The 26719-nt window shown below is 45.0% G+C and overlaps 1 protein-coding gene and 1 pseudogene across 3 annotated transcripts in view; one reads left to right on the forward strand and one right to left on the reverse strand.

The window, feature by feature from the left end:
- Nucleotides 1-26719, reverse strand: part of BBS4 (Bardet-Biedl syndrome 4) — a 146808-nt gene that overhangs the window by 111336 nt on the left and 8753 nt on the right. For all 3 annotated transcript variants that reach the window (XM_059657891.1, XM_059657884.1, XM_059657874.1), the window contains exon 2: nucleotides 64-115. In XM_059657891.1, the coding sequence (XP_059513874.1) occupies nucleotides 64-115 (52 nt within the window). The remainder of the gene's footprint in view (nucleotides 1-63; nucleotides 116-26719) is intronic.
- On the forward strand, nucleotides 1091-3168 carry LOC132228225 (protein FAM118B-like; annotated as a pseudogene).

The following is a 26719-nucleotide window of genomic DNA, read 5'->3' on the forward strand; positions in this document are numbered from 1 at the left end:
AATTCATATAGAAAAAAAGAAATAAGAGAAATCTGCAAATATACAATAAAATTGTATACAGACCTTTTTTCAGGTGGGGTTTTTGAGATTCAGCAGATGCAGGAAACTGAGTTCTCTAAAATGAAAGAGGTCTATGTTAAAGCACTATCCTAAATCTTGCAAACTTAAAGAAGCATTCAAATAACAACCAGTAGCTTTCCAATTAATCCATTAACTGCATACAAAGGATTGTTCTGAACATAGTTTAAAAAACAAATATCAAGCAAACTATTAGTAATGTAAAATGCATATTGATAATATAAAAATACTTGTGTATTTATCATGTATAATTATATACAGGATAAAATGTGCACAAATAAATGTACTAAGTTCTTAGACACTACATATTAATATTATACGTAATGCTATACTTCTCAGCAACCAAACCAAAAAAGTGATAACTTAAATAAAAGAGAGCTTATGAGTAAGAGCAGCAGCATTTGGAGCAGATATGAATAAACCGTCTCAGAAGCTTCATAGGAGGGAAAGCAGTGACAAGGAAATTCTCATTTTTGCACAATACTGGATGAATGGCTTCTACAGGGAGCCAGACTTCTGATATCCTATATAATAAAGAGCTAATATGCAAATGGTTGTCACACCCTCACTCCATCAAGCCATAAGGGCTCAGACACTCAACACTGGGGAGAGAGGAATGGGGACCAGCCAGGCACAAATGAGCTCGCAAGAGAGGAATGGGGACCAGCCAGGCACAAATGAGCTCCTGAGAGAGGAATGGGGACCAGCCAGGAACAAATGAACTCACGAGAGAGGAATGGGGACCAGCCAGGCACAAATGAGCTCACAAGAGAAGAATGGGGACCAGCCAGTCTGCGGCCTGGGAGAGGGACAAGCCACCCGCCCCGCGGTCCCAGGCACCAGCGGCTACACCTGTGCTTGCAGCCTGAGAGAGGGACAAGCCACCCGCCACATGGTCCCAGGTGCCAGCAGCTGTGCCTACACCTGCAGCCTGGGAGAGGGACAATCCTCATGCCCCACAATCCCCACGGTCCCAGGTGCCAGTACTGCATCTGCACCTGCAGCCTGGGAGATGGATAAGCCATCTGCCCCGTGGTCCCGGGCATCAGCGCCTGCAGCTACGGCCCAGGAGAGGGTCAAGCCACCCGCCCTGTGGTCCCGGGCACCAGCGCCTGCAGCTGTGGCCCGAGAGAGGGACAAGCCACCCGCTCCGCGGTCCCGCGTGTCTGCGGCTGCGGTCCAGGTGAAGCCACCCGCCCACAATCCCCTGTGACTGCAGCCAGCCCGGGGGAAGCCGGCCCGGGTCCTGGGTATCTGCAGCTGGCCAGAGGGAGAGAAGCCCAGGTCCTGGGTGCCTGCAACCGGCCAGAGGAGGGAATCCTGGGTCCCGGGAGCAGGAAGAGGCAGAGGCGGTTAGGGGCAATCAGGCCAGCAGGAGAGCAGTTAGGGGCAATCAGGCCAGTAGGGGAGCAGTTAGGGGTGATCAGGCAGACAGACAGAGGTGGTTAGGGGTCATGAGGCAGGGAGAGGTGGTTAGAGGCAATCAGGCAGGCAGGCAGGCAGGTGACCAGTTAGGAGCCAGCGGTCCCGGATTACAAAAGGCAGTCGGACATCCCCAAGGGGTCCCGATTGAAGGTGTAGGCCAGGCTGAGAGACCTCCTCACCCCACACACAAATTTCATGCACCGGGCCTCTAAAAGACATTTTTTTTTTTTTTTCAGAGATGGCGCACCCCCACCAAAAAGCACAGGAAGCTGCTTCCAAGCTTAAAAAGTAAGAAGCCTTGGGAACTTGTGCTGATGATTGGAACAAGCATTAAGTGCTGCAAGTGCAACTCAGGTTCCAGCCCTAAAATCCTGGAAGGAGTTAATTCAGGCCTGCTGATGCTGCCATTTATCTTGATCTTCTAGAAACTGAGAGCAAAAAATTTCAGAAATGTCTCCATGGAGACAAAAATCTGTTCATGTTGCCCATGACTTATTCAGAGACTCTCCTCATATAGTATAATGTTCAATCCACGTTTTTCAAGAACTGTTTACATGAAGTATTCAATGGCTTGGAGTCAAAGATGGAAGACTCTGGAAAACAGATACTTGAGTCAATTTTCCACCTGATGAAAAGTGGAGCACTGGTATTGACTACAAATTTTGACAATCTCCTGGAACTGTATGCAGCAGACCAAAGAAAACAACTTGAATCCTTGACCGTACTGGTGCAAAAAAGGCTCTAGAGTGGACTCAAGAGAATTGGAAGCTGAGCATGTTATACCAACCCCAGTGGCACTGTCCTTTAATGAGCAGTGTATCAGAATGTGCTCAGGGACAATGAAGTTACAAGAAACTCAGAAACTCTATGAAAACAAGTCATTTCTTTTCCTGGATTGTGACTGGACTATGGGTGATATCACTTTCTAAGCCCTTTTTGCTGGAGGATGTCAAGCATAAATCTGACTTAGAACATTTCATACTGGTTTGAAAAGGAGATGTAGATAAGTTCAAGAAGCTTCAAGAAAACATGCTGGACAAAGGGATTAAGATCATCTATGGAAATGAATATGCTGATCTTCCAGAATATTTAAAGTAACTGGCCAGTGAGATGTCCATGAAGGGTAGATCAGAGATGGTGAGAAAGGGTTCACTTGCAGCACTCAGTGAAATGAGAGTGGCAGTACATGAGAGGACTACAGAAATCACCACCATGAGACCAAGCTCTAAGGCCCTATCATGGACAGCATTTAACAGTAAACTTACAAGAACTCAACACAGATCCTAGGAAGAACCAACCAGAAGTTGAAGGTTGGAGGTATGGGAGGGGAGAGGCGCATTCCAACTTAATCCTTCATGCTGGCTACTTCTTGGCCTGTTCCAGTTCAAGAATAATGAACTGACAACAGAACCCAGATGCAACTCCCCACCTCACTCCTAGGCTAGACATGCCTGTGTCCACACAGCAGATCAGTGTGATATCCACTGACCGACAGCATGAAAGACTTGGGGTCTAGATACCATGGAATTGCCATAGCCCTTGTTGCAGTCTTGTACTCTACACTTGGTTTTTCAATGAAGCTTAATGGCTTTTTTAAATAAAGACTTGAAACTCTAGTTTTCTACATCTTTTAGAGTGTACAGTACTTTACATAACTAAGTTCTATTAAAAGCTTTTGCCTATAAAATTTTTAAAAATTTTAAAAGGAAGCTTATGAGGTCATCTACACAGAAATTGTCTAGCACTCAATACTAGGAGGGAGTTCTTTTTAAGTAACACATCATATTAAATAATATAATAGATAATATCTTACATTATAACTGCAAAAAACCTTAAAGTGGATTTTCCCACCTCCTATGTTTTATATGATATGATATATGATATGAGCAAAAATAATGGCTGAAAATTTCCATAGGTAATGAGACACGAATCTTCAGATTCTGGATCCTCAATCAATCCTGACCAGGTTAAATGAAAATAAAGCGACATTTAGATGTATCACAGGGACCTGCACCAAAGACAATAAGAAGTTCTTAAAAGCAACTAAGAAGCACTGGCAGGTGTGGCTCAGCTGATTTGGCATCATCCCATGCACTGAAAGGTTGCAGGTTGGATTCCTAATCACAGCACATGCCCAAGTTTCAGGCTCAATCCCTGGTAGGGGGCGTGCAGGAGATAGTCAATCAATGTTCTGCTCTCATATCAATGTTTCTCCTTCTCCCTCTCCCTTCCCCTCTCTCTAAAAGTCAACAAAAATATTAAAAAAATAGCCCTAACTGGTTTGGCTCAGAGGATGGAGCGTTGGCCTGCGGACTGAAGGGTCCCAGGTTCGATTCCAGTCAGGGGCATGTACCTTGGTTGCAGGCACATACCCAGTAGGGGATGTTCAGGAAGCAGCTGATCAATGTTTCTCTCTCATAGATGTTTCTAGCTCTCTATCCCTCTCCCTTCCTCTCTGTAAAAAATCAATAAAATATTTTTTTAAATATATTAAAAAATAAATAAAATACAACCAAAGAAAAACTTATCACCACATTACCTAAAAAGAAAGGATAATTAGATTGACAGCTAACTTCTCAATAATTAAAAATGGAAGACAGTATCACATTAAGACATTATAAGAATAACTACCAAGTATCCAGTACTAAGTAAAATAAATGCTAATCTAGATACAAAGTCAGCAAAAACTATGGCCTAAGGTCAAATCCAGCCTATTTTCAGAGAGTGGAAGAGACAGGGAAAGACAGAGAGAAATATCAATATGAGAGAAACACATCAATTGATTGCCTCCTGCACAAGCCTCAACCAGGGCTCTGGCCAGGGAGGAGCCTGCAACCGAGGTATGTATCCTTGACAGGAATTGAACCTGGGACCCTTCAGTCCATAAGCCAATGCTCTATCCATTGAGCCAAACTGGCTAGGGCTCCAGCCTGTTTTTATAAAGCCCACAAACCAGCTGAGTGGTTTTTACACTTTCTAATGGTTAAAAATAATAATATTTTATAACACATGAAAATTACATAAAATGAGAGTCCGAAGATGGCGGCGATATAGGCAGACCCGTCCCAGGTCGTGTCCCGGAGCAAATGGAGTGAGCAGCTGAAACTAATAACACCCACCCCGAATTGGCGAAATTACTCAACTGATGAGACGGTTTGCAGCCGGGAAGGGCAGAACTCCCCTGAAAAGGTAAAAAAAAACAAACAGGGATTTGGGCAGGAAAGTTTGCCAGACCTCTGAGCCCAGAGGGTCAGAGGGAGACCACGTGGCAGACAGCCGCGTCCCTTGGGACAGGCACAGCCCCTGACTAGGGAAAGGAGATCCGAGGGATTCCTGGCGCCAGGGGATTTGAGATCTGGGTTCTGTGATCACGGAGGACTGAGCCTAAAGGGGGCAGCCTGAAGAGCTGACCAGACCATGCAGTGCCGGTAAGAGAAGAGCTTACAGAAACTCAGCCTTCCCTGTTTCCGCGGCCGGCGTTTGTTTGTTTTCACTGAATCCTGTTCATAAGACAGTTCAGATACAGACACTCACCTGTACTGAAGAGAGGGAGAAGGTGCGGACAAGTGGAATATGGGGAGAGACTGAAGGGGGTGGGGGGGCCTGGAGAGGTGGCAGTGAATTGAGTGCTGAGACACCCCTGGGCCCAGGATCGGGGCAGCCATTCTCTCTGGAGGATGGGACTCCTCCACCTAGCCCCCAGGCAAGGAACACAGCCACACACAGATTCCACCCTGAACGAGATCAAGGATTAAAATAATCTGATCACTCCTTGGGAGTTAACAGGGTCTGGCCTATAGAGGGATTTTCAATCCCAACAACAACACAGAGCAGGTAACGATTAAGCAACCAGCTCTGGGCAGTGGACTTCCCCAAACCAGTTTTAAATGCAATAGAGATGATAAACCCAAGATACTGGACTGAGAGGCCCTATAGCCTCAGAGGCCAACCCAAAAACATTGCCACCCAGAGGCTGAGCCACAAACTGACTCTTAGCTAAAAACAAATTAAGGCAGTCTGGGACACAAATACGGCCTGCTTTAAAATCAGGACTGTGGTTTACAACACGGAGGAACAGTGTAACACAGGGAAATTCAACACTCTCCTGAATACCTGGCAGGACTAAGGTGAGCCAGATTGATGAGTAGAAGAACCAAAGGACCTTCACTACTGCAAATTTCTTTTTTTCTTTTTTCTTTTTTCACCTTTTAACTAAGAAACCATTTTTTTTTTCTTCTTTTTCCATCACCTGATTTTTACCCTTTTACTACATTTTTATTTTTAACCAGTATTATTACTGCTACCATTTTACCATTTTTTAAAGTGCCATTTTTATTTTCTCTTTACTTTATTTTGGGATGAGTGTTTGCCATTCTATTTTCATCGTTCCTTTAGCATCAATTTTCCATACCTCAATTTTACCTAAATCCTAAAACCCTCTCCCTCACGTTTCCCCTTTTGTTGTCCTGTTTCTCTTACCCTATTCCTGCTTTAGATTTTCCCTATTCCTTCTGTTTACCTCCTGTCAAAATTTCACCCTACTTATATATCCTATTTCCAATCCACTGCTCTAAATCCTTATACACATATCCCTTATCTTTCTTCACTATCCAAAATTTTTTTCTTCTTTTATCTTCCTATTGTTTTGTTGCTGTTTGCTTGATTGTTGAGTATATTGTTTTTTGTTGTTGTTTGTTTGTGTTTTGTGTGTGTGTGTGTGTGTGTGTGTGTGTGCTTTTTAGGACTGGTTGTGAGGCTGTTTTTCTTTTTCTTTTTTTCTGCTGGTTTTTCCCCTCCCTCCATCCCCCCGCCCCCACCACCCCCCCACTCCACCCCCCGGTTATTATTGTGCTTCTGTTTTCCCTTGCCTCTCTTGATATTATTGGTTGTTTCTAGTTTGCATTCATCTCCAGGGAGCTGTTGCTGGAATTTGTTGGGATTAGTGGCGGTTCTATAGTAGTTTTCTCCTCATATACATAGTCTCTTCCCCTCTTCTACTTCATTCTCTCTTTTCGCTCTTTTTTTTTTCTTCTCTTTTTTTCTCTCTTTTCTTTCCCTCTCCTTTTTCACCAATTTCAATTTTGCACTCCTTTTTTCCCCCCTACTTTTGTTTTTTCTCTTTTATCTTTTTCTCTTCTTTCTTCCTTATCCCCTAATTCTCTTAATTCTGGTGGTCACCTTTATTTGGGGGTTATGAATATCGTGAATATATTTGTGTTTAGTGCCTGGTACGTAGTGCCTTGTTGTGTTGTATTTTGTGCCTTTAAATCAACGCAGCAGATCCAAGCAACAGCAGCCTCCTGAGCACCACACCCTCTGTCTGAAGAACAGCAGCTGTACATGAAGCCTCCCTCCACCAGCCAGAAGAGCCTCTGCAGCTGTGAACAGCACCCACCAGAGGAGCTGCTGCCAACTGAGGAGGAGCTGCTACCGCAACCGCCCGAGGAGCAACCACAGCCCAAGGAACCACTGCCACCCAGGGAGCAGCCACTGAACGATTCAACGTCTAGATATGTCAGTAAGATCAAACATGGGTAGACAAAGAAACCCCCAAAGGAAAGAAAAGGATAACTATCCAGGAAAGAAGCTAAGTAATACAGAGGCATGCAACATGACAGAAAAAGAATTCAGAATAAGGGTCCTAGAGTGCATAAACCGGATGGAGGGAAAAGTCTACAACTTCTGCAAGAAGCAAGAAGAAACAGATGAAAAAGTCAAATACCTATGCAGGAAGAAAGAAGAAACAGATGAAAAAATCAATAACATATGCAAGAAGCTATAAGAAGCAGATGAAAAAACCAACAACTTAAGTAAGACCCAAGAAGAAATGAAGAGTGATATAGCTGCAATAAAAAACACCATTGAAAGTATCAACAGTAGACTAGGAGAAGCGGAGGACCGAATTAGTGAATTAGAAGACAAGGAAGCAAAACACACCCAAAATGTACTGCAATTGGAGAAAAAAATTCAAAGACAGGAGGAGAGCCTAAGGGAGCTTTGGGACAACATGAAACGAAAGAACATACGAATAATAGGGGTGCCAGAACAACAGAAAGATGCACAAGGATTAGATAACCTATTCGAAGAAATAATATCAGAAAACTTCCCTGAGGTGGGGAAGAAAAAAGTCACACAATCCCAAAGAGTCCCAAACAAGATGAACCCGAAAAGACCCACACCAAGACACATCATAATTACCATGGCAAATGTTCAGGACAAAGAGAGAATCTTCCAGGCTGCAAGAGAGAGACGGAAAGTTACATACAAGGGATCTCCCATTAGATTATCAAATGATTTCTCAACAGAAACACACCAGGCCAGAAAAGAATGGACAGAAATTTACAAAGTGATGCAAAGGACTGAATCCAAGAATACTCTATCCAACAAGGCTATCATTCAAACTTGAAGGAGAAATAAGAAGCTTCACAGACAAAAAAAGGCTAAGGGAGTTTATCACCACCAAGCCAAAACTGCAAGAAATGCTAAAGGGACTGGTGTAAAAAGAAGAAATAAAAAGAAAACACCCAAACACAAAAAGAAATGGCTACAAACAAGTACCTTTCAATAATAACTTTAAACGTAAACGGACTAAATGCTCCAAGCAAAAGACATCAAGTGGCTGAATGGATAAAAAAACATGACCCATAGATCTGCTGTCTCCAAGAAACCCACCTCATTAAAAGGGACTCACACAGACTGAAAGTGAAAGGATGGAAAAATATCTTTCAGGCAAAGGGAAAGGGAAAAAAGCTGGGGTAGCAATACTTATATTGGAGAAAATAGACCTTAAAGTGAAGGCCATAACAAGAGATAAGGAAGGCCACTTCATAATACTAAAGGGATCAATACAACAAGAAGATATAACCCTGGTAAACATATATGCACCCAATGCAGGAGCACCCAAATTCATAAAAAAAACTCCTGGAAGATATCAAAGGAGAGATTGACAACAATACAATCATAGTAGGGGACTTTAATACACCACTGACAGCACTGGATAAGTCCTCTAGACAAACAATCAGCAACGAAACAGCAATCCTAAATGACTCACTAGATCAGATGGACTTAATAGACATCTTCAGAACACTTCACCCCAAAGCCGCGGAATATATATTCTACTCAAGTGCTCATAAGACATATTCAAAAATAGACCACATATTGGGTCACAAGCAAAGTCTCCCCAAATTCAAGAAGACTGAAATCATAAAAAGCACCTTCTCAGACCACGATGGCATAATATTAGAAATAAACTACAATAAAAACAACCCAAAATACTCAAACACCTGGAAGCTGAATAGCATGTTATTAAATACTAGAGTCCCGGTGCACAAAAATTTGTGCACTCGGGGGGGAGGGGGAGTCCCTCAGCGCAGCCTGTGCCCTCTCGCAGTCTGGAACCCCTCGGGAGATAACGACCTGCTGGCTTAGGCCTGCTCCCGGGTGGCAGAGGGCAGGCCCAATCCCTAGGTGCAGCCCCTGGTAGGGCTCACAGCAGGGCTGATTGGGGAGTTGGGGTGCTGCCCCCTGTCATGCACAGAGCAGGGTGGATCAGGAGGTTGCAATGCCACCCTCAGTCACGCTCAGGGTAGGGCCGATTGGGGGGTTGGGGCACTGCCCCCTGTCACACTCAAGGCAGGGTCAATGTGGAGGTTGCGACACCACCCGCTGTCATGCACAGAGCAGGGCGGATCAGTGGGTTGGGGCGCCACACCCTGTCACACTCAGGGCAGGGCTGATGGGGAGGCTATGGCTCTACCCCATTACACACAGAGCAGGGCCCGTGCAGGGCGGTTGGGGTGTCGCTTTCTATCACCCACAGAGCAGGGCCAATCAGGGGGTTGGGGCACCACCACTGTCACACTCAGGGCAGGGCTGATGGGGAGGTTATGGCTCTACCCTGTCACACAGAGAGCAGGGCCCGTGGGGGGGGGGGGGGGTTGGGGCACTGCACCCTGTCACACACAGAGCCGCAGGGCGATCAGGGGGTTGGGGGGCTCCCCCCTACCAGGCACAGAGCAGGGATGATCAGGGGGTTGGGGTGCCTTCCCCTGTCAAGAACAGAGCAGGGCAGATAGGGAGGTTGTGGCCCCGCCCCCTGTCACACACAGGGCCGCAGGGTGATCAGGGGGTTTGGGCGCTGCCCCCTGTCACGCTGATTCTGGTGCCGGGAGGCCTCACGGCTCTGCTGATCCCGGTGCTGGTAGGCAAATTACCCTTTTATTATATAGGATAGAGTCCTGGTGCATAGGTGGGGCTGGCTGGTTTGCCCTGAAGGGTGTCTTGGATCAGGGTGGGAGTTTCCACTGGGGTGCCTGGCCAGCCTAGATGAGGGGATGATGGCTGTTTGCAGCTGGTCACACACCCTTCAGGGTGGGGGTCCCCACTGGGGTGCCTGGACAGTCTGGGTGAGGGGCTGAGGGCTGTTTTCAGGCTGGGACTGAAGCTCCCAACTGCTCCTTTTTTTCTTTTTCTTTTTATTCTGGGCCAGCTTTAGCTCTGAGGCTTAGCTCCAGCTCTTAGGCCTCTGCTGCTGAAAGCAGGTATCTGGTTTGTTTGGGTTCTATAATCGAAACACTGTTTCAACTCCAGCTCTGAGATCCTGGCTGGCTGAAAGCAGGTTTCTGGGGTTTTGTTTAGCTTCTATATTTATAACAATGTTTCAAACTGCAAGCTCAGAGGCCAGCAGCGGCAGGCGGGGAATGTTGGAGTCCTCCGTCACTGAAGCAAGCAAGCCTCATGTTCGCTTCAAGCTGCCTGGCTTCCAGCTGCCATCTTGGCTGGCAGTTAATTTGCATATCGCCCTGATTATCCAATGGGAAGGGTAGTGGAGGTATGGGTAATTACCATGTTTCTCTTTTATTAGATAGGATTGATTGGGTTACCAATGAGATCAAAGAAGAAATTAAAAACATCCTGGAAACTAATGACAATGAAAACACAACAATCCAAAACCTATGGGACATAATGAAAGCAGTCCTGAGAGGGGAGTTTATAGCTCTACCGGCCTATCTCCAAAAACAAGAAAAAATGGTAGCAAATCATCTAACTCTGCAACTCAAAGAATTAGAAAGAAAACAACAAGAAAACCCCAGAGTGAGCAGAAGGAAGAGATGATAAAGACTAGAGCAGACATAAATGACATAGAAACCAAAAAAACAATACAGAAAATCAATGAAACCAAGAGCTGGTTCTTTGAAAGGATAAACAAGATTGACAAACCTCTAGCCAGGCTCACTAAGAAGAAAAGAGAGAGGACCCAAATAAAATCGGAAACAATAGAGGCGAAATAACAACAGACCCCACAGAAATACAAATGATTGTTAAAAAATACTATGGACAGCTCTACTCCAACAAACTAGACAACGTGGCGGAAATGGACAAATTCCTAGAAAAATACAACATTCCAAAACTCAATCAGGAAAAATCTAAAAATCTCAACAGGCCAAGAACTATGGAAGAAATTGAAGCAGTCATCAAAAAGTTTCCAGCAAACAAAAGCCCAGGACCAGACGGCTTCACAGGGGAGTTTTACCAAACGTCTTTCAAGGAAGAACTAAAACCTATCCTCCTCAGACTACTACAAAAAATCCAAGAGGAAGGAACACTTCTAAGCTCATTCTATGAAGCCAACATCACCCTAATACCAAAACGAGGTAAAGACAACACAATGAAAGAGAATTACAGGCCAATATCCCTCATGAACATAGATGCCAAAATCCTCAACAAAATCTTAGCAAATCGGATCCAGCAATACATCAGAAGGATCATACACCATGAGCAAGTAGGATTTATCCCAGGAATGCAAGGATGGCACAATATCCGCAAATCAATAAACGTGATACATCACATAAACAAATTGAAAGAAAACAAGCACATGGTCATATCAATTGAAGCAGAAAAAGCATTTGACAAAATTCAATACCCATTTTTGATAAAAACTCTCAGTAAGGTGGGAGTAGAAGGATCATACCTCAACATAATAAAAGCCATATATGACAGGCCCACAGCCAACATCATACTCAATGGACAAAAACTAACACCACTTCCCCTAAGAACAGGAACAAGACAGGGATGCCCATTCTCACCACTCCTGTTCAACATAGTACTGGAAGTGTTAGCCACTGCAATTAGGCAAGAAGAAGAAATAAAAGGCATCCAAATTGGAAAAGAGGAAGTAAAACTGTCCTTATTTGCAGAGGACATGATATTATACATACAAAACCCTACAGACTCCATCAAAAAGTTATTAGACTTAATACATGAATTTGGCAATGTAGCAGGAGACAAAATTAACCCCAAGAAATCTGAGGCATTTCTATACACGAATAGTGAACTTTCAGAAAGAGAGATTATAAAAACAATCCCATTTACAATCGCATCAAAAAAATTAAGCTACCTAGGAACAAACTTAACTAAAGAGGTAAAAGACCTCTACTCAGAAAACTACAGGACCTTGAAAAAACAGATAGAGGAAGACATAAACAGATGGAAGAACATACCATGTTCATGGATTGGTAGAATCAACATCATTAAAATGTCCATACTACCCAAAGCAATCTATAAATTCAACACACTTCCCATTAAAATACCAACGGCATACTTCAGAGATCTAGAACGAACTTTCCAAAAATTCATCTGGAATAAAAAAAAGACCCCGAATAGCTGGAGCAATCCTGAGAAAGAAGAACAAAGTAGGTGGGATCTCAATACCAGATATCGAGATGTATTACAAAGCCACTGTTCTCAAAACTGCCTGGTACTGGCACCAGAACAGACTTATAGATCAATGGAATAGAATAGAGAGCCCAGAAATCGGCCCGAACCGATACGCTCAATTAATATTTGACAAAGGAGGCAAGAGCATACAATGGAGCCAAGATAGTCTCTTCAATAAATGGTGTTGGGAAAATTGGACAGATACATGCAAGAAAATGAAACTAGACCACCAACTTACACCATACACAAAAATAAACTCAAAATGGATAAAGGACTTAAATGTACGACAGGAAACCATAAAAATACTAGAGGAATCCAAAGGCAACAAACTCTCAGACATATGCCGAAGCAATTTCTTCACTGATACAGCTCCTAGGGCACTTGAAACTAAAGAGAAAATGAACAAATGGGACTACATCAAAATAAAAAGATTCTGCACAGCAAAAGAAACCATCAACAAAACAACGAGAAAACCCACTGTGTGGGAAAACGTATTTGCCAATGTCATATTTGATAAGGGCCTAATCTCCAAAATTTATAGGGAACTCATACAACTTAACAAAAGGAAGATAAACAATCCAATCAAAAAATGGGCAAAACACCTAAATAGACACCTTTCAAAAGAGGACATTCAGAAAGCCAAGAGACATATGAAAACATGCTCAAAGTCAGTAATCATCCAAGACATGCAAATCAAAACAACAATGAGGTACCATCTCACACCTGTCAGACTGGCTATCATCAACAAATCAACAAATGACAAGAGCTGGAGAGGATGTGGAGAAAAAGGAACACTCGTGCACTGCTGGTGGGAATGCAGACTGGTGCAGCCACAATGGAAGACAGTATGGAGTTTCCTCAAAAAACTGAAAATGGAACTCTCATTTGACCCTGTGATCCCACTTCTAGGAATATATCCCAAGAAACCAGAAACACCAATCAGAAAGGATATATGCACCCCTATGTTCATAGCAGCACAATTCACCATAGCTAAGATCTGGAAACAACCTAAGTGCCCATCAGTAGATGAATGGATTAGAAAACTGTGGTACATTTACACGATGGAATACTATGCTGCTCTAAAAAGGAAGGAACTCTTACCATTTGCAACGGCATGGATGGAACTGGAGAGCATTATGCTAAGTGAAATAAGCCAGTCAATGAAGGAAAAATACCACATGATCTCACTCATTCATGGATAATAGAGACCATTATAAACTTTTGAACAATAATAGATACAGAGGCAGAGCTGCCTCAAACAGATTGTCAAACTGCAGCGGGAAGGCAGGGGAGGGTTGGGGGGCGGAGGGAGGGGGGTAAGAGATCAACCGAAGGATTTGTATGTATGCATATAAGCATAACAAATGGACATAAGACATTGGGGGGTAGGGGAGGCTAGGGGACTGTCAAGGGTGGGGGGGGGGGGAAGGACACATATGTAATACCTACCCTTTGTAATACTTTAAGAAATAAAAAAAAATTACATAAAATTCAAACTTTGGTGTCTATCAACAAAATCTTCTGTAACATTCCTTCGTTAAGTTTATTCCTGCATACCTTATTATTTTGTTGTTTCAATTGTAAGTGGGATTGTTTGTTTAGTTTCTCTCTCTGAGACTTCATTATTGATGTATAAAAAAAGCCATTGAGGGGAAACCAAGATGGTGGCATAGGAAAACACCAGAAATTGCTGCCTCACACAACCACTTCAAAAATACAACAAAAAGATAAAACGGACATCATCCAGAACCATAGGAAGGCTGGCTGAGTGGAAATTCTACAACTAGAAGGAAAGAGAAAAGCACACTGAGACTCAGAGGAGGAGCAGAAGTAAAGTGCAGAGATACAGAGGCGCAGGTGGAAAGGGCTGGCAGCTGAGGACTCGGTTGTCCTTTTCAATTGGGAGGGAGACACAAGCTCCCGACGGCTCTGAACTCCAGTTCCAGGAGAACCTCTGGGGACCCTGCCTCATACGGGGAGAAAGTGGACTGTCTGGCATCGGGCAGAATTCAAGGGCGGCTTCCTCTAGGAGGTGCTTGCAGCCATTACCGTGGGACACTGAGATGTAGGGCCTCTTAGAGCAGAGCTGAGGATCAGCAATAGCTGTCTGCTCCTCCTGTTGATTCCCAGAGACCCCGCCCCACCCAAGCTGTGCGCAGAGGCTTTTGCATATGAATGACCTGGCCCTTTGCAATCTAAAATTACCTAACAAACTGCAGCTGGATCAGAGAGACCCAGAACATCCACAAGAAGGCCCAAGGCCCCACAGCAGCTTGCATTGCTTCACAGCTGGGCCTCATCTGGGCACCTCCAAACTCCAAACAAAGAAGAGCAATCTACAGACCTCTCTGTAGCTCCTGCTGGGTAGCCTCAGTCAGAGGCTAAATTAGCACCTCCTTAGAGATCCAAGAGCCAGTGTACCCAGTGGTCAGAGTGGGACCATCCCGATTGCAACTCCTCAGATCCATAAGGGACACACTCAGGGGGCAGACTCAGTGAGCACCGAAGCCCCACTGAAGCAAGTCTTGCCCCAGAGGGGTGTCGCCAGCACAGAAGGTCTCCCACTGTAGACACAACTGATTCTCACAGCCAATTGGCCTGGAGGTCAAATCCTCCCAGTGATACCTACAACAATTAAGGCTTAACTACAACAAGACTGTGCACAAAGCCCACAAAGGGGTGCACCAAGAGTGTCCACCTCAGGTAATTGGGGAGGCTGAGCCACTGGGCCCTATAGGACACCTAGCACAGAAAGCCACTCTATCAACACAGGGAAGCAGCCAAAATGCGGAGACAAAGAAACAGGTTAAAAAAAATGACAGAAATGGAGGAAAGCAAACTATTGGATATAGGGTTCAAAACCACACTTCTAAGGTTTTTCAAGAATTTTCTAGAAACCGCCGATAAATTTAGTGAGACCCTCAAGAAATCTAGTGAGACCCTTGCAGATATGAAAAAGGAACAACGAGAAATTAAGCAGATTTTTTTAAAATAAACATTTAATTTAAAAAATTTAATTTAATTTAATTGGAAAGAAGGAAGTAAAACTGTCATTATTCACGGATGACATGATGTTGTGCATAGATAACCCTAAAGACTTCACCAAAAACAAACAAACAATAAAACCTACTAGATTTAATAAATGAATTTGGCAATAAAGTGGAACACAAAATCAACACCCAAAAATCAATGGCTTTTTTTTTTTAACAGTATTTTTTTTTTAATTAAATCTTTATTATTCAGATTATTACAGTTGTTCCTCTTTTTTTCCCCCCATAGCTCCCCTCCACCCGGTTCCCACCCCACCCTCTGCCCTTACCCCACCCCCACTGTTTTCATCCAGAGGTGTACGATTTTTGTCCAGTCTCTTCTCGCACCCCCCACACACTTCCTCTCCCCCCCCTCCGAGAATAGTCAGTCCACTCCCTTTCTATGCCCCTGATTCTATTATATTCACCAGTTTATTCTGTTCATCAGATTATTTATTCACTTGATTTTTAGATTCACTTGTTGATAGATGTGTATTTGTTGTTCATAATTTGTATCTTTACCTTTTTCTTCTTCTTCCTCTTCTTAAAGGATACCTTTCAGCATTTCATATAATACTGGTTTGGTGGTGATGAACTTCTTTAGCTTTTTCTTATCTGTGAAGCTCTTTATCTGACCTTCAATTCTGAATGATAGCTCTGCTGGGTAAATTAATCTTGGTTGTAGGTTCTTGCTATTCATCACTTTGAATATTTCTTACCACTCCCTTCTGGCCTGCATGGTTTCTGATGAGAAATCAGCTGACAGTCGTATGAGTACTCCCTTGTAGGTAACTGATTGTTTTTCTCTTGCTACTTTTAAGATTCTTTGTCTTTTGCTCTTGGCATTTTAATTATGATGTGTCTTGGTGTGGTCCTCTTTGGATTCCTTTTGTTTGGGGTTCTCTGCGCTTCCTGGACTTGTAAGTCTATTTCTTTCACCAGGTAGGGTAACTTTACTGTCATTATTTCTTCAAATATGTTTTCAAAATCTTGCTCTCTCTCTTCTTCTGGCATCCCCATAATTCAGATGTTGGTACGCTTGAAGTTGTCCCAGAGGCTCCTTACACTATCTTCATATTTTTGGATTCTTTTTTCTTTTTGTTTTTCTGGTTGGGTGTTTTTTGCTTCTTCGTATTTCAAATCTTTAACTTGATCCTTGCGATCCTCTAGTCTCCTGCTGGAACTCTGTATAATATTCTTTATTCCAGTCAGTGTATGCTTAATTTCTAGTTGTTTCTTTTTCATATCCTCGAGGGTCTCACTAGATTTCTTGAGGGTCTCACTAAATTTATCGGCGGTTTCTAGAAAATTCTTGAAAAACCTTAGAAGTGTGGTTTTGAACTCTATATCCAGTAGTTTGCTTTCCTCAATTTCGGTCATTTTTTTTACCTGTTTCTTTGTCTCCGCATTTTGGCTGCTTCCCTGTGTTGATAGAGTGGCTTTCTGTGCTAGGTGTCCTACAGGGCCCAGTGGCTCAGCCTCTCCAATTACCTCATCTGGAGGTGCCCAGATGAGGCCCAGCTGTGAAGCAATGCAAGCTGCTGTGGGGCCTTGGGCCTTCTTGTGGATGTTCTGGGTCTCTCTGACCCAGCTGCAGTTTGTTAGGTAATTTTAGATTGCAAAGGGCCAGGTCATTCATATGCAAAAGCCTCTGCGCACAGCTTGGGTGGGGCGGGGTCTCAGGGAATCAACAGGGCAGAGCAAACAGCTATGGCTGATCCTCAGCCCTGCCCTAAGAGGACCCAGGTCTCAGTGTTCTGTGGTAATCGCTACAAGCACCTCTGAGAGAAAGCCGCACTCGAGTTCCGACCGATGCCAGGCAGTCCAGTTTCTCCCCGTATGAGGTTGGGTCCCCAGAGGCTCTCCTGGAACTGGAGTTCAGAGCAGTTGGGAGCTTGTGACTCCCTCCGGATTGAAAAAGACAACCATGTTCTCAGTTTCCAGCCCTTTCTTCGTGCGCCTCTGTATCTCTGCACTTTTCTTCCGCACCTCCTCTGAGTCTCAGTGTGCTTTTCTCTTTCTTTCTAGTTGTAGAATTTCCACTCAGCCAGCCTTCCTATGGTTCTGGATGATGTCCGTTTTATCTTTTAGTTGTATTTTTGAAGTGGTTGTGTGAGGCAGCAATTTCTGGTGTTTACCTATGCCACCATCTTGGTTTCTCCTTCTTTCTTTTTCTTGTCTGATCACTGTGGCTAAGACTTCCAGACTATCTATCCTATCTAATAAAAGAGAAACATGGAAATTAGCGTACGTTTGCTACCCTTCCCATTGGCTAATCAGGGCAATATGCAAATTAACTGCCATCCAAGATGGCAGCCGGCGGCCAGGCAGCTTGAAGCTAACATAAGGCTTGCTTGCTTCAGTGACGGAGGAACCCAACGTTCCCCGCCTGCCTTGCCAGCCTCTGAGCTTGCAGTTTGAAACACAGTTACAAATATAGAAGCTAAACAAAACCCCAGAAACCTGCTTTCAGCGAGCTGGGATCTCAGAGCTGGAGTTCAGTGTTTCAATTATAGAACACAAACAAACCAGATACCTGCTTTAAGCAGCAGAGGCCTCAGAGCTAGAGCCAGAGCTAAAGCTGGCCCAGAATAAAAAAAAAAAAAAAAAAAAGGAGCACTTGGGAGCTTCAGTCACCTGCCAGCTTGAAAACAGCCCTCAGCCCCTCACCCCGACTGGCCAGGCATCCCCAGTGGGGACCCCCACCCTGAAGGGTGTGTGACCAGCTGCAAACAGCCATCATCCCCTCACCCAGGCTGGCCAGGCACCCAGTGGGGACCCCCACCCTGATCCAGGACATCCTTCAGGGCAAACCAGCAGGCCCCCACCCGTGCACCAGGCCTCTATCCTATAGAGTAAAAGGGTAATACGCCTCCCAGCACCGGGATCAGCGGAGCCGCGAGGCCTCCCAGCACCGGGATCAGCAGAGCTGAGAGGCCTCCAGGCACTGGGATCAGTGTGACAGGGGGCAGCGCCCAAACCCCCTGATCGCCCTGCGGCTCTGTGTGTGACAGGGGGCGGGGCCACAACCTCCCTATCCGCCCTGCTCTGCTCGTGACAGGGGAAGGAGCCCCAACCCCCTGATCAGCCCTGTTCTGTGCCTGATATGGGGGAGCTCCCCAACCCCCTGATCACTCTGCGGCTCTGTGTGTGACAGGGTGCGGTGCCCCAACCCCCTGATCGGCCCTGCTCTGTGTGTGACAGGGTGCGGCACCCCAAACTCCCCCCACCCATGGGCCCTGCTCTGTGTGTGACGGGGTAGAGCCATAACCTCCCCATCAGCCCTGCCCTGAGTGTGAGAGTGGCGGTGCCCCAACCCCCTGCTCGGCCCTGCTCTGTGGGTGATACAGGGTGGCGCCCCACCCCCCTGATGGGCCCTGCTCTGTGCGTGACAGGGGGCGGCACCCCAACCCCCCAATCAGCGCTGCCTTGAGTGTGACAGGGGGCGGTGCCCCAACCCCCCAATCGGCCCTACCCTGAGCATGACTGACGGTGGCATCGCAACCTCCCAATCCGCCCTGCTCTATGCATGACAGGGGGCTGTGCCCCAACTCCCCAATCGGCCCTGCTCTGAGCCCGACCAGGGGCTGCACCTAGGGATTGGGCCTGCCCTCTGCCACCCGGGAGCAGGCATAAGCCAGCAAGTCATTATCTCCCGAGGGGTCCCAGACTGCGAGAGGGCACAGGCCGGGCTGAGGGACCCCCCGCCCCCCCAAGTGCACAAATTTTTGTGCACCGGGCCTCTAGTCTATATATAAAAGGCTAATATGCAGTGTCCCCTCAGGAGTTCGACCCAAGACCAGGAGTTCAATCTCTCGCTATGACATGCGCTGACCACCAAGGGGGCGGCGCGGAATGAAGGAAGGCCCTTGCCTGCAACCAGCAGCCAGGGAAGGAAGGCTCCAGCCAGCAGCCAGAAGGCCCCAATAGGCCCTGATCACCAGCCAGGCCTAGGGACCCTACCCATACACGAAATTACTGCACCATGCATCTAGTCTTGAATAAGAGTGGTGAAAGCAGACATGCCTGTCTTGTTCCTGTTCATAAGGGAAATGGTTTTCGTTTTTTGCCCATTGAGAATAATGTTCATTCGAAGTGTGTCATATATGCCCTTTATCATGCCCCCTCTATTCCCACTTTGCTGAGAGTTTTTATCAAAAAAGGGTGTTGGATTTTATTGAATGCTTCTTCTACATCTATTGATATAATCATGTGATTTTTGTCTCTCATTTGTTTATGTGATGTATCACATTTATTGATATTGTACCAGCCTTGTATCCTAGAATAAATCCCACTTGGCCTTTTTAAATATATAATTGGATCCAATTTGCTAATATTTTGTTGAGGATTTTAGCATCTATGTTCATCAGGGATATTGGTCTGTAATTCTCTTTCTTTGCAGTGTCTTTATCTGGTTTTGGAATTATTATAATGCTGGCCTCATAAAAAGAGCTTGGAAGTGTTCCTTTCTCTTGGATTTTTTGGAATATTTTGAGGAGTACAGAGGTTAGTTCATCTTTGGATGTTTCTTAAAACTCCCCTGTGAAGCCATCCACACCCAGGCTTTCGTTTGCTGGGAGTTTTTTTTATTACTGCTTCTATTTCATCAGTTGTTATTGGCCTATTCAGGTTTTCTGATTCTTACTAATTCAGTTTTGGGAGACTGTATTTTTGTAGGAATTTGTCCCATTTCATCCACATTTTCCAGCTTGTTGGCATAGCATTTTCTTACAATCCTTAATATTTCTGCGGTGTCAGTGGCTACATCTCCACTTTCGTTTCTTATTTTATTTATTTGGGTCCTCTCTCTCTGTTTCTTGATGAGTCTGGCTAATGGTTTATCAATTTTGTTTATCCTTTCAAAGAACCAGTTCTTGGTTTCATTGATTTTTTTGTTTTTTGTGTTGTTGTTTTTTTAGTCTCTATGTTATTTATTTCTGCTCTAATCTTTATTATTTCCTTCCTTCTACTTTGGGCTTTTCTTGTTCTTTTTCTAGTTATTAGTTGCAGGGTGCCGGAAGCCAATTCCAGCATGTCATAATTGCAAGAGTTTCATGGAAAGGTTGATGGAACTTGGGGACTCAACAAGGGCTGAGTCACATATGTTATCGCCTGTTGGGAATGGCTAAAGGCATTTCCCCAAACCTGAAAAGGGATGACTGCTTGCTGCCAGACAGCTCAGGGCATCTTAATCTACATGTTATTGCTTCCTCCTGGCCAAACACCTGAACAGCCGTTGGCAAATTCTTCCAATCTGACAATGGATTCTGTACCTAACCCTACCCTTTGAAGTATATATCTCCACCTTGCCTTAGGACAAATTGTGTTAATAAAAAGCAAGGGATCCTGAGATGAGGAAAACTTAGTTCCTTTAGCTAAGTCTTCTCTGACTCCCTATAATGCCTTTCAAAATTATGTTTTATCTCTGGACTCTATTAAGTTACACACACCCTTCTCCAGATTTCCTGAACGCTTCTAGATGCTGGAAGAAGAACCCCAGCAGCAGGGTTAGTTTATTATTACTATATCTTTTTTTTAGATAGGCCTGTAGTGCTATGAACTTCCCTCTCAGTACAGCTTTTAGTGGATCCCAGAGATTTTGGGTTGCTGTGTTCATTTTCATTTGTATCCAGAAAATTTTTCATTTCTTTCTTGATCTCATTGGTAACACATTCATTATTTAATAACACTAGGGGACCGGTGCACGAAATTCGTGCACTGGGTGTGGGGGCGGTGTGGAGTGTCCCTCAGCCCAACCTGCCCCCTCTCACATACTGGGAGCCCTCAGGCGTTGACCCCCATCACCCTCCAATCGCAGGATTGGCCCCTTGCCCAGGCCTGACGCCTCTGACAGAGGTGTCAGGCCTGGGCAGGGGACCCTCATTTCCCCCATCACTGGTTCTGCCCCCAGCCCAGGCCTGATGCCTCTGGCCCAGGCGTCAGGCCTGGGCAGAGGACCCCCAGACCCCTCCGATTGCTGGCTCTGCCCCTTGCCCAGGCCTGATGCCTCGGCCAGAGGCGTAGACCCCCATCACCTTCCGATCGCCTGATCGGCCCCTTGCCCAGGCCTGACGCCTCTGCCAGAGGTGTCAGGCTTGGCCAGGGGACCCCCATCTCCCCCCGATCACTGGCTCTGACCCCCGCCCAGGCCTGAGGCCTCTGGCCCAGGAATCATGCCTGGGCAGGGGACCCCCATCTCCCTCTGATCGCTTGCTCCACCCCCCGCCCAAGCCTGACGCCTCTGACCCAGGTTTCAGGCCTGGGCAAGGGGACCATCATATCCCCCCAATCCCTGGCTCCGCCCCCCCACCTCCCCGCGGTTGCAGGCTCCGCCCCTGCCCAGGCCTAACGCCTCTGGCCTAGGTGTCCGGCTCGGGCAGCGGGGACCCGCAGCAGCAGCGGCCCCGCGATCGTGGGCTCCGCTTTAGGCCCAGGCAAGGGACCCCTAGCTCCCGGGACTGCAAGCTTCGACCGTGTCCAGCTCCCATCGCTGGCTCCACCCCTACTTCCTGCTATCACTGGCCAGGGCAGCAAAGGCGCCTGATTCTCCGATCATGGCTGGGGGGCAGGGCAAAGGCGGCTCCAGGGCCGCCTTTGCCCTGCCCCCCAGCTCTTAGCTCCCCCCTGGGTTTCCGATCACTGTCAGTGGCAGGGGGCTTCTTCCTGCTTTCCCTTTCGCCTCCCTGCATTGTGCCTACATATGCAAATTAACCGCCATCTTGTTAGCAGTTAACTGCCAATCTTAGTTGGCAGTTAATTTGCATATAGCCCTGATTAGCCAAGGAAAATGGTAGCGCCGTACGCCAATTACCATTTTTCTCTTTTATTAGTGTAGATGCTACTTAGCCTCCATGTGTTTGAATGTTTTGGGGTGTTTTTATTGTAGCTGATTTCTAATTTCATTCCACTGTGATCTGAGAAGATGCTTGATATAATTTCAATCTTCTTGAACTTGTAGAGACTTATTTTATGCCCTAACATGTGGTCTATCTTTGAGAAGGAACCATGTGCACTTTAGAAGGATGCATATTTGCAACTTTGGGGTGAAATCTATATATATATAAAAGGCTAATATGCTAAGTGTCCTTCCCTCCGCCCAGGTAATGACGTCACGTAGCAACACGCAGCTTCCTCTCCCTAGCAATGACTACCCTCCTTGCAGTTTCTTCAGCCCAGGAACACGACTTGCTTTATAGCCAGGTAGAAACACTTTACACTGTAACCAAATGTCTGTGAAGCATTTTCCCGTGCCTCATCTCATTTGATTTTCACAGAAATCCTGGAGTAGGTAGATAGGAGACTCGGTGGAATCCTATTTACTTTTCATTAGCCGGAAAACAGAGATTTAGAAAGTTTAGAAACTTGGCTTGACTGAAAAGAAGTAAGAAATGGTGGACCTTGAAAATGACTTCAGGTTTTCTCACTGCACAGAATATAGTCAAACACTGCTGCAGTTAAATATTTTACCCTTTGTTCTCCCTGCATCATCTACAATAATAATCTGCTTCACGTTGATATTTAGTGCTGTGTTGCTGAAAATTACCTGAAAGAGAAATTGGGGTGCTTCAATGGGCTAGAAAAACTTTAGCTATATCAGAAAGCAGATCTAACTAAGCAAATTATATATATAGAGAGAGAGAGAGAGCTAAGTTGACTTGCGCATGCACAGTACATATAAAGCTTTTGCTGGTGCCAATGGCACATGTGTGTTTCAATCTGTCATTGTCGATTGTGAATTTGGTTGACACTTCTATTATAGAGAAAGGGCGAATAGTGATATTAAAATATTTCTTCTAATTAATTTCCTTTCAAAGTGCACAAATTCACACAACAGGCCACTAGTATTCTATAAATGTCAAGTCAATCAATCTGATCCAGTGTGTCATTTAGAGTCACTGTTTCCTTAATTCTTTGTCTGGAAGATCTATCCAGTGAAATCAGCGGGGTGTTAAAATCTCCTACTATGACTGTACTGTTGTCGATCTCCCCCTTAAAATACTCTAGAAGTTTTTTATATAATTAGGTGCTCCTATATTGGGTACATATGTTAACCAGGGTTTTATCCACTTGTTGGATTGATTTCATTAGTATTTATTTATTTTTTTTATTTATTTTTTTTAACTATAAAGGTTTTATTTTTTTATTTTTTTTAATTAAATCTTTATTGTTCAGATTATTACATTTGTTCCTCTTTTCCCCCCCCCATAACTCCCCTCCTCCCAGTTCCCGCCCCACCCTCCGCCCTCACTCCCCACCCACTGTCCTCATCCATAGGTGCACAATTTTGTCCAGTCTCTTCCCGCATCTCCCACACCCCTTTTCCCCCCAAGAATAGTCAGTCCATTCCCTTTCTATGTCCTGATTCTATTATGATCACCAGATTATTTATTCACTTGATTCTTAGATTCACTTGTTGATAGATGCATATTTGTTGTTCATAATTTGTATCTTTACCTTTTTCTTCTTCCTCCTCTTCTTAGAGGATACCTTTCAGCATTTCATATAATGCTGGTTTGGTGGTGATGAACTCCTTTAGCTTTTCCTTATCTGTGAAGCTCTTTATCTGACCTTCAGTTCTGAATGATAGCTTTGCTGGATAAAGTAATCTTGGTTGTAGGTTCTTGCTATTCACCACTTTGAATATTTCTTGCCATTCCCTTCTGGCCTGCAAAGTTTCTGTTGAGAAATCAGCTGACAGTCGTATGGGTATTCCCTTGTAGGTAACTGAGTTTCTTTCTCTTGCTGCTTTTAGGATTCTCTCTTTGTCTTTTGCTCTTGGCATTTTAATTATGATGTGTCTTGGTGTGGTCCTCTTTGGATTGCTTTTGTTTGGGGTTCTCTGCGCTTCCTGGACCTGTAAGTCTATTTCTTTCACCAGGTAGGGGAAGTTTTCTGTCATTATTTCTTCAAATAGGTTTTCAATATCTTGCTCTCTCTCATTTTCTGGCACCCCTATAATTCTGATGTTGGTACGTTTGAAGCTGTCCCAGAGGCTCCTTACACTATCTTCATATTTTCGGATTCTTTTTTCATTTTGCTTTTCTGGTTGGGTGTTTTTTGCTTCTTCATATTTCAAATCTTTGCCTTGATTCTTGCGCTCCTCTGTTCTGCTGTTGGGAGTCTGTATAGTATTCGTTATTTCAGTCCGTGCATGCTTAATTTCTAGTTGGTTCTTTATCATAACATCGAGGGTCTCATTAGTTTTCTTGAGGATCTCACTACATTTATCGGCGGCTTCTAGACAGTTCTTAAGAGACCTTAAAAGTGTGGTTCTGAACTCAATATCCTCCATTGACAGTTTTGTCCTGTTTCTTTGTCTCCGCATTTTTTTAAAAAATATATCTTTATTGATTTCAGAGAGAAAGGGAGAGAGAGATAGAAATATCAATGATGAGAGAGAATCATTGATTGGCTGCCTCCTGCACGTCCCCTAATGGGGATCGAGCCTGCAACCCAGGCATGTGCCCTTGACCGGAATCGAACCTGAGACCCTTCAGTCCACAGGCTGACGCTCTATCCACTGAGCCAAACCAGCTAGAGCTGTCTCCGCCTTTTTTTATGCTTTCTTGGTACACCCCCTAGTGGTCTTTGTGCGCAGTCTTGTTGTACTTAAGCCTTGATTGATGTCGGCAATACTGGGGGTGATTTGACCTCCAGGCTAACTGGCTATGAGAGCCTGCTGTGTCTGCAGTGGGAGAGCTTCTGTGCTGGATCTCTAGGGCGGTGCTAATCTAGCCTTTGCCTGAGGCTATCGGGCAAATGGCTCTGTGCAGGGCTTGGGCAGGGCGGGTCCCTGGGGATCTACAGGGCCGGGCAGGAGCGAGCAGTTATGGCTGCTCTCAGTTCCATCCCTAGGGGCTCTGCCTCAGAGTCCCAGCAACCACTGCAAACCTTGGAGAGAAAGCTGCCTTCGATTTCCGACCGAAGCCAGACAGTCCCGCTTCTCCCGTTTGAGTCTGGCTCCCTAGGGACTCGCCTGGATCTGGAGCTCAGAGTCTGAAACTCCCTCCCGATTGAAAACAACAACCGCGCCCTCCGCCGCCAGCCCGCTCACGCGCACTCCGCACCTGAGTATTTCACTTCAGCACTGCGCCTCCTCTGAGTCTGGGTATGATATTCTCTTTCCTCCTAGTTGTAGACTTTCCACTCAGCCAACCTTCCTGTGGTTCTGGATGATGTCTGTTCCATCTTTAGTTGTTTTTCTAAAGTGGTTGTTCGAGGCAGCAATCTCCGGCGTTAACCTATGCCGCCATCTTGGTTTCTCCCGGATTGATTTCATTAGTATTTATAATGACCTTTGTTGTCCCTTATGATGGTCTTCATTTTGAAGTCTATTTTGTCAGATATGAATACTGCTACCCCAGCTTTTTTTTCATTTCCATTTGCATGAAAACTTTTTTTCCATCCCTTCACCCTCATCCTGTGTGAATATTTCGTTCTGAAGTGGTCTCTTATAGACAGCATATAGTTGGGTCATGTTTCTGTATCCATTCAGCTACCATATGCCTTTTGATTGGAGCATTTAATCCATTTACATTTAGGGTTATTATTGAGAGGTACTTATTTATAGCCATTTTAATTCTGTATGGCTAGGTTTCTCTCTGTTTCTTCTTCTCAGCAATCCCTTACAGCAATCCCTTTAGCATTTCTTGTAATGCTGGCTTGGTGGTGATGAACTCCTTTAGCCTTTTTTTGTCTGGGACGTTCTTTATTTGACCATCTATTTTGAATGATAGCCTTGCTGGATACAGTAATCTTGGTCTCAAATCCTTGCTTTCTATTACCTTGAGTACTTCATGCCATTCCCTTCTGGCCTATAGTTTCTGGTGAGAAATCAGGTGTTAGCTTTATGGGAACTCCTTTATAGATAACAGTTTTCTTTTCTCTTGCTGCGTTTAAGATTCTCTCTGTCTTTAATTTTTGGCATTTTAATTATGATGTGTCTGGGCATGGGTCTGTTTTGGTTCTTCTTGTTTAGGACTCTGTGCCTCCTGAACTTGTGTGACTTTTTCCTTCACCAGGTTAAGAACGTTTTCTGCCATTATTTCTTCTTTTCTTTTAATATTTTTATTGATTTCAGAGAGGAGGTAGAGGAAGAGAGAGATAGAAACATCAATGATGAGAGAGAATCATTGATCAGCTGTCTCCTGCATGCCCCCCACTGGAGACTGAGCCTGCAACCTGGGCATGTGCCCTTGATAGGAATCGAACCTGGGACCCCTTAGTCCACAGGCCAACACTGTATCTACTGAGCCAAACCAGCTAGGGCTCTGCCATTATTTCTTCAAATACATACTCTATCCCTTCTGCCTCTTCTGGCACACCTGCTATTCTAATATTGTTACGTTTCATGTTGTCCCACACAGCTCCCTTAAGCTGTCCTCTTGCTTTTAAATTGTTTTTTCTGTCTGTGGAAGCCTGTCCAGCCTTTTCTCGCCTCCACCTTCCTACCAGTCTCTGTGTGGTCTCCA

Source organism: Myotis daubentonii, chromosome 1 (genome assembly GCF_963259705.1).
Source record: "Myotis daubentonii chromosome 1, mMyoDau2.1, whole genome shotgun sequence".
NCBI classification, from domain to species: Eukaryota; Metazoa; Chordata; class Mammalia; order Chiroptera; family Vespertilionidae; genus Myotis; species Myotis daubentonii.